Raw genomic sequence first — 8,754 nt, 5'->3', positions numbered from 1 at the left:
ATTCTGTACACCCCTCTGGACTGGCTGACACTTGGGCCATTCCAGATCTTCCCCTCTATAAATTACCCCAGAATCTATCACTTCCTGTTTGCCAATCCAACCCTTGCTTGCAATGAGACAGGTGAATGAAACTAAAATAAATTACTTGAACTGAATTATGTATGTGTTGCTTTTATCCAAACATAATTCTTAGTCGTTTGACAAGTACTGAAATAAAATGACAAACCCATTGCTACTGCTCACAATAACCATTCCCATTTACTGGACATAGAAAGGTTAGCTTAGCATGATACCACATGCTACCCCAGCTTTACATGAAGGCATGGGCTAGCCCCATGACACAGTGAATCCTTAGAATGAACTGTACCTGTGAATGGCCTTAGTGACTACCTTACCTATAGGCCAGTAAGCAGTGGACTATATTTGGTCAAAAATGTTGGATTCACGTTAAGACTTTTGAAAAAAATTTACAATCATTTGGAGGCCCCCCTGCATTGACTCTGAGGACTCCCTAGGGGTCCCAGACCCCCTTAAAAATGTATTAGCAAAATGCAAGCAAACCAGTCGGATGCTGATGCAAAAATCATCTTTTTTGAAACATCAAATGCCAGGTGCGTATATATAAAAGATAGCAATAGACACTGAGGTTAATACAAACACGTGTTATTGAGTATCAGAGAAGCTTAAAGATTGAAAGGATGATGAGAGTTACTCATATGTTTTAAGTCCCCACTTGAAATTGTAAGTCCCTTCAGGATATTCTAGACCGAACACAATCAGCAGTCTAATAGCAGTTTGTGTATTGATGTGTGTGTTGGCGGGTTCATGCATGTGTAGGCAGTGTAGAGTAAAGTAGTGTTTTAAATTCTGTTCAGGTCACTCATTCTCCTCACAACTATGAGTCTAATGAGATACTAAGACTGTAATTCCCAACCCCAGAGGACTGGCACACTCTAGTACCTACACACACACACACGCACGCTCACACACATGGATGCTGCACGCACACGCGCACGCACATACATTATTTTGCAATGTATTTTTGTGCCATACAGTAAAATACTTATGAGACCTTCCAGTTTTCAAGAATGCAGAGTTACTGTGTTAAAAGCACAGTGAAGCTGCTTCACAATTCTTAATTTAAATGGGATCAGATGTTTAATTGAGGCCTTGTAACTAAGCACAACCTTGCACCATGAGGCATACACTCAACCTTACATACACCCCATAATGCCAAAGCTGGCCAAGATTGTTACAGAGTTGCAGGTCTTCATAGATAAAGAGCAAACTGATTAAAACTAACTTACCCAGACATTTAGCCCAAAGAATAGATTGCAGAATATGACTAACCGTCTCCAAAACAACAGTAACTGCTAACAGGATGTCTGGCCAAAATGTAATTTGTTATGTTAGAGTTTTTAACAATATTTATTTTTCTTTCACTCACTGTCCTCTGATAACTCAGTAAAAGTTAGTTGGCCATGCACACACATCCTTCCTAGCCTCTGAACCTATGTGTTGCAATGACAGGTACCTCTGGCACTGGGTAGGTTTGGTTGATATACCTGCAAACCTTGTGAGTCAGCACTATTATGAACTTCAGAGTTGAATCAGAATGTAATGCACGTCTGTGTATTCTATACTGTTACGCTGTTATCCGTACCCCTGTTACCTTTGGATGAAACAGATTGTCAAATTATGATTGGCAGGTGTACATATAGATATATTACATATATTCTTTTGGAATGTGTCTATGTTGTGTCTATCTCTAGGTTTGACCAAGCGTGAGGGGCAGCTGACTCCCAGCCAGAAATACCTAGCTATCAGGTATGTGACTCAGGTATGTTTTTACCACTTCAGATGATGGGTTCATTCAATCTAGCTGGATTCAAAATTTGACATGGTCTTAAATCATCAAGTTAATGAACTCGGTCTGAACTCTGTCTGAAGGAAATTATGCTTTTTATTTTAATAAAGGCCTCACTGCTTTCTGCATAGGAAATCGCCACACAGCCCCCCCTTTCAGGCGCTTTGTGGTGTTGTCAAGCAGTTGTTAGGCACATGGTATCTAGGAAACCACACATTCACCACTCTCATGTGAACTGTACTGTAGGAATGCCCTACCCTCCATCTGTCCTACATTACAACTGCAGATTCCTTTCCCCGACAGTCACTATTGGAGGTGGTAGTGCAGCTGAGTAAAGAGCAGGATTTCAGTGGGGAGATGAGTTGTTACTGTCTGCTAATATGTGATTAGATAGCTGAACACTGATAAGACACAGAGCAGAGAGCAGGACTGACATCATGACATAATAATTGCAAAAAAATTAAGCACAGCTTGGAAATACACTGGACTTATATAAAGAAAAGCAGTAAATGCACTGATCATAAGAATAAACTGTTTATTATTCACATACAATTGTACAGTACAATGGAGGGAAATTCAATCCCTGCATTAAACCCATCCTAAGCTGAGCTAGCCAGTGTACCAATAAGGTCGCAGACACGAGGCACCAAATCTTTTGTTTCATAAACCTTTGGTGGGCTAAGATGGCTACTTGGTAGGCGAGGAAATAGAAGTCGAAACAAGAGCTTCTCTTTGGGGAAGTTGGATTGCTACCTCACCCGGCAGATTCAATTCAGAAAGGAAGAGTAAGATACAACCAAAGCTTCAGAGTCAGTCAAAGCACTCAGGCCCTCCCTTTTGTTGTGGACAGTACAATATAATAGAGCACACTGGTTTCTCAGTGGACAAGAAGCCATCGCTACATATGGTATTTTGTCTGTTTTTGTGTTATACTGTATTTCAGATTTGAAGGATTGGGCACTACATGAAAACATCTTATAATTATAATAATATTATTTCTGGTTTCCCCCCTAATATATCTGCTCTTATTTCTTCTATGTGGCCCTTAAGTCGGATGCCCAGCTTGCTGGAGTACTTGAGCTACAACTGTAACTTCATGGGCATCTTGGCAGGGCCCACCTGCTCTTACAACGACTACATGGCTTTCATCGAAGGCACATGCTACCAGCCACGCCACCAGGAGAACGCCAACGGCAAAGAGAACGGGAAGTACAAGCAGAGCGAACCCTCGCCCAAGGTACAACACAGTTTTTATCACTTTAATAGAAGTGCAAACATCACGGGACAAAAACGGTGGTAAAATATCAAGGGGGTAAGCCTGCCTCCACAAAGCGTAGCTCCTCATTCTGATGCTACCTGTCACTCACCCACCATTACCATTCCATTGACATTCATTTTGGCATCACTTTGACAGCGAATAACTTTATTTCTGAAGCCTTTAAAAGACTATTTTTCCATTGTTTATGTCTATGTCTGAAACATGACAATGTATAAAAGGCTTCATTACCTTGTATCTCACGTTTTTGTAAAAATTGGCCAACGATTGTGATTACCAAACAGTAGAGGGTAAGCTCACAGGCATTTTCGATTTACATTAGCTGTTTAGGTTTAATTACTAAAGTTAGCTAGCATTTTAGTTAGCAATATTTACCTTTTACCTATATGTTATCTCCTTACCTACGCTCTCCGTCACTGCAAGATTGGGATGATTGAGATTTCTCTTGGCACAGCTACCAGAAGACTTACAACTTTCAGACAGGTTGCTCATGTCACATTTACGCCTTTAAGCTCAATGTGACATGGAGGCTGCGCAGTAACGCTCAGCTATCATCGGACATGTGCTTCTTCTTCTTCTATGTAAAATATACCTACAGGCTGTGCTGTGATGAATAAAAACATTCTGAAATGTTTGAAACCCTCATAGAGAGTACTTGAATGAGCTGTTATATTACAAAATAGGACTTTAATAGAAATAATGCTATACAAATCCCCTTCTAAGTACATATTTTGGGTAATGTTTGAAGGCCTATGCATTAGCGGAGCCGTTTTAAGGTGTGCAGGGTAAATAAAGTGTTTTTGAATCAAACGTCTAACACTCAAGGGTAGTTGTGTTTTCTTACTTCATAATGCATTAATAATTTAGCTCCACTCCAAGAACAGAGTGGAACAAAGACGTTGCTGAATATGAAAAACTATATGACTTGAGTTAACTTCCAATCAACTTAACTGTCTATCCTGTTTCACCACCCAGAACGACGTCATCGCCAAGCTGTGTACATGTGCCATCTCGCTGGCTATCTATCTGTCACTGTGCCAGCTGCTCCCAGTGGAGCACTCCATAGACGATGACTTTGTCAGCTCCACACCCTTCCACCTTCAGGTCATCTACCTTTACCTGGCAATGCTAGCTCTGAGGCCAAAGTACTACTTTGTCTGGACACTTGGTGAGTTTCTTACTGGAGTATACATTTCTTCCCACCCATTCTATATCAAATCCAAAATATACAAACAGTTTTTTTTTCAAATTTTTTTCTATTATTAATTGTTAATCAGTCTTAATCAGACTGGGAGTGTGACTGTGATTTGCTGCTGCTTTGATTTGTTTTTTTTTTCAATGAATGCAACTGCTTATTTAAGTGGTATAAAATCACTCAGCTGTTCTTGTTTCAGAGAACTTGGTTATTTTTGAAGGAGTCTCTTATTAAACAGTGTTACTTGACGCAACAGTGCCATCTGGTGCTGAATGGAAAACTGCAGATCTTCATCCTTACCAATGACAAAATGCATGCAATGCCAGATCTCTTTATCGCTTTCTGTCATTGCTTCACAAACTAATGTATTATAAGGATATGGAGCTGTTCTCATCATTTACTGTTGCTGTGTGGTACTCAAACATATGTGGAAACATGTGTACCTTTCTACTGCAGCCGATGCTATCAACAACGCTGCTGGATTTGGCTTCAATGGATACAACAAAGATGGCTCCCCACGGTGGGACCTGATATCAAATCTCAGAATTCTGGACATTGAGGTTAGGGTTTCTTTATGAGACTTATTATTATATCCACATACATTTTATTTTCAGCTAAAGCCTAAAGGATGATATTTTGGGTCCAATTTCAGTTTGCCACCAGTTTCAAGATGTTCCTAGACAACTGGAATATCCAGACAGCTCTCTGGCTCAAAAGGTAAAAACATTCCGATTGTAATACTGAACCTTTCTCAGTTTTGTGGCTTGCTGTAGACTGTTGCTGAAGTCTAAGCATTTAGATTTTTATTTATACTTGACTGAATCCACAATTTGAATGGTTTGATTTCAGAAATGCCACATAATGGTTTTTGCAAATGTTTACTGGTTTCATCATTAAATGCATACACAAAGGATTCAGTTTTGACATTTAACCATCTTGTTTTTGTGTTATTTTTCTCCAAATGGCCAATGTTTTTTTTTATTTATTTAATGTTGTTTTGACGAAACACTGGATGTGTGTCATGTCAATCTTTTCCACAGGGTGTGCTATGAGCGCTGTCACATCAACCCCATGGCTGCCACCTTCCTGCTGTCGGCCATGTGGCACGGGGTGTACCCCGGCTACTACCTGACTTTTCTCACTGGCATTGCCATGACCATGGCCGCACGTGCAGTGAGTTCACACACTAGTTCTGTCTATAGAGCACCTATCGTTGAAGTTTGTCCTAGTCAGATTCAGCCAAATAGATAAGAATCATTAATTACATAATGTGCATTAAGCTCTTGCAGTTTATGAATCACAATATTGAGTTTGAGTTTCTACAATCGTTTGGATATACCATTGCTACGTAGCAGAACCACTTACACACAACAAAATCCTTATGGAGAGTGAGGGGATAGTGATAAAGTAGCATGTATACCTCATGTACAAATGTGAGGCCAATACCACTAATCTGTTCTAAGCCAGAGCTCTTCACTCTAGTCTTCTGAAAGAGGGAGACGAGCATATTTATGTAGATATTGACAGTATGTGGAGTGGTGCTACGGTGGAAACTCACACTGTGATTCTGAATAAATGACTTAGGAAGGGTTGATTAACTGAAACGCCTGCACTGTAGAATAGTTGTGCAGGTAAGATCCTGCAGGGACTTTCTTCTTCTTTGTATGAAGGAGGACAATGAGAGCACTGACCCAGTTAGACTATAAAACGACTGTCCACTGCACACACAGACATGATCAGAGATAGATTTCTCAGTTATGAGTTATGAGATGGAAAAATAGACGAGAGGGGGGGACAAAAGAGAAGGAATAGCAAATTACAAGCAGAACTAGGCAGTAATGCCGGCTCCTGAAATATTTCAGGAACTAGGTCAAGTAGTTCAATTTGAGTTTAGTCTAGTGTACAGTGAAATGAGGGGTGGAATTTAAAGTTTATAGATCCATTCACCTGAAAATGATGTTGTCATGTTGAACTCATGGGATGTTTTTTACTCTTCCAGGTAAGGCACAACATCAGACCATACTTTCTGGTCTCAGACTCATATACGCGCATCTATCATGTCATCACGTGGGCATGGACTCAGGTCGCCATCAGCTATACAGTGGCGCCATTTGTCCTACTCGCTGTGGGACCCTCACTCAAATTCTACAGGTTTGTGTGTTTGACTGAATAGTGTGGTGTTATTGAAAAAGTATTGCTTTGAGCTGTATCGTTGTCACTCTGAAGTCTGTTAAGCAAAAAACTCTGAGGTCATGAGAGAATACTACAGCCTCTGTTTTTCTGTGAAGTAATTCGTAGAGTGAGTTGTGTACCCTGCTGTTGTGTGTAAAATGATTGTTATATTAAGCATGTAAATGAAGTGACTGGCCATAGTGTAGAAACACTTCACTTTCATAAGCCATGTTCCCTCTTTTCAGGCAGTAACAAGAAAGCTTAATGAGCGAAATTAGGAGAGGATTGATGTAAGGGAATTAAAATGAGCGGCCTTAGCATTGCTCGGCCACTGCCATGAAATAAAGGACCATTAATGCTCAGCATCATTCAGATGAGAACTGCTGTTAAATCCACACATGGCTGCTAGACAGACAGTAGGAACAGACTCATTAAATGATAAGGTAGATCTTCCCATATTTAAGGTAATTTGACACAGAGCTGTATTGTCTCAATCCTGTGTGTACAATTCAACAGTTAAGCTATTTTAGTTTGGACCAAAGCAATGGAACAACTGACCAACATTGCCATCCCTAGTTTTTTTTAGCTACTACTTATCATACACTGTGTTGAGATAAATTGGGATTTCTCTGCAGGTCCTGGTACTATTGCTTACATCTCCTCTGCCTCCTGGTGGTACTGGCCCTACCTGTCAAATCGAGACGCCGGCAGGCCAAAGAGCAACAGGACGGCACACAGAAGGACAGCTTACAGGACAACCAGACAGACCACAACAACAGCACAGACAACAACTGCAACAAGAAAAATGAAGCCACATGAGGCTCGGGACAGCGACGCACACTTCCTTCGGCAGCAGAAACACTGAGACAAACTAGAAACCACTGAGGGCTGGAGTGTGGCGAGTCTGTTTTACCTGACAAAGAACCAAATATCGGACGCTCTGAGAATCCTAACAGACAGACAACAAAATCAATTTTCTGTCAAAACTTCCAGTAGCAAGGATGACAGCAATCACAGTTTCTGACATGGATGAGAGACCAGGATGTAACAATGGCCACGGGGTAAACTTATGAGATGATAGTGGTTACTTTACCTTACATTAGTGGAAATGAAGACTTCAACGCTGCCTAAAACCCTCTATGTACTCAGCTAGTGAAATAATAGTTGGGTGGCACGCTGCAAGAACCTAAATGTAGTTTCACAATTGTGGTGCCAGGCTATATACAAACAGACTAGAAGTGCAGTATGTGGAGGGTTTTTGTCATTCTCTGGTTACAGACCTCTGTTAGGTGGAAATGGAAAATGTGTTAATGTAAAAGAAACATAACCTTTATCATCAGCTGCCAATTTCAAACAGGCCTTAGGATCCTCAGAACATTGTTTGATTTCTATGTCTTTTTTAAGAAGAATTCACATTGTACATGTTTTGTATTTAGATGTTATTGAAAGCACTATTTCAAATTCAGTCATATGTTTTTTTTTTCCTGGGATGAATTCACAGACATAAAGAGTCCCAAATTCAGATCTCGTCCGTCTCCAGCTGTGGAAAGTCTAAAAGAGGCACTCAAGTGTTACTAAATGGATTTATTTTTATTTTAATATTTTTCATATCTGCTGCTTTTTTGACAAACATGACTCATCAGATAAATGTGTTTGTTTAAAGGGAGTTAATTTACCCTGTTTTACCCTGTTTTTTACACAACAGGTTTCTCTATGTTTAAATGTTTTGCCTCTGTAATACAAGTATCCAATACTATTTAATTAATGCAAGTCCTAAGTAATGAAATTATACATTTTGGGAAAGCCCAGTTGGATTGTTAGCATCAAAGTTGAACACTCGTACAGTTTAATTAATTGTCTTAAATCCTACAAATATAATGTACATCTAGTCAGATTACCACAGTCCCTGAAGACTTGATTTGACTGTCAAAAGATTCTTTAGCCATAATTATGACAAGCCAATCAAAATGTTTAAAAAAATTGTTGTACAGTGCATATAAGCACATATAGTGTTCAAGCTGCAAACTATGTAAGTGTACAATTAGCATTTGTCAGCGAGGAAATCTGATTTGATTATTTATGTATGTGACATAATAACGTAGAAAATTCACAGGCATAGACCAGCTGTTGTGGTAAGTGGTCTTATTTCATATTGTGTGAACTTATGTTAGAATAGGAGATGTTTCAAGGTGCATTTACTGTAAGTTGAAGGAGACACCGGTCCCTCATGTTGTTCTGGTTTGC

At 39.8% G+C, this 8,754-nt stretch overlaps 1 protein-coding gene across 1 annotated transcript in view; it reads left to right on the top strand.

Moving 5' to 3' along the window:
* mboat2a (membrane bound O-acyltransferase domain containing 2a) overlaps positions 1-8,482 on the top strand; it is a 40,269-nt gene extending 31,787 nt beyond the window's left edge. Inside the window, exons 6-13 of the mRNA XM_034858404.1 lie at positions 1,773-1,827; positions 2,918-3,104; positions 4,119-4,311; positions 4,795-4,898; positions 4,991-5,055; positions 5,379-5,511; positions 6,338-6,489; positions 7,146-8,482. Coding sequence (XP_034714295.1) covers positions 1,773-1,827; positions 2,918-3,104; positions 4,119-4,311; positions 4,795-4,898; positions 4,991-5,055; positions 5,379-5,511; positions 6,338-6,489; positions 7,146-7,329 — 1,073 coding nt within the window. The 3' untranslated portion in view covers positions 7,330-8,482. The remainder of the gene's footprint in view (positions 1-1,772; positions 1,828-2,917; positions 3,105-4,118; positions 4,312-4,794; positions 4,899-4,990; positions 5,056-5,378; positions 5,512-6,337; positions 6,490-7,145) is intronic.
* The last annotated feature ends 272 nt before the right edge of the window (positions 8,483-8,754 follow it).

The sequence above is a fragment of the Etheostoma cragini genome, chromosome 20 (genome assembly GCF_013103735.1).
Source record: "Etheostoma cragini isolate CJK2018 chromosome 20, CSU_Ecrag_1.0, whole genome shotgun sequence".
NCBI lineage: Eukaryota > Metazoa > Chordata > Actinopteri > Perciformes > Percidae > Etheostoma > Etheostoma cragini.
Note: the sequence above shows the minus strand (reverse complement) of the source record. Positions and strands in the feature narration are given on the sequence as shown.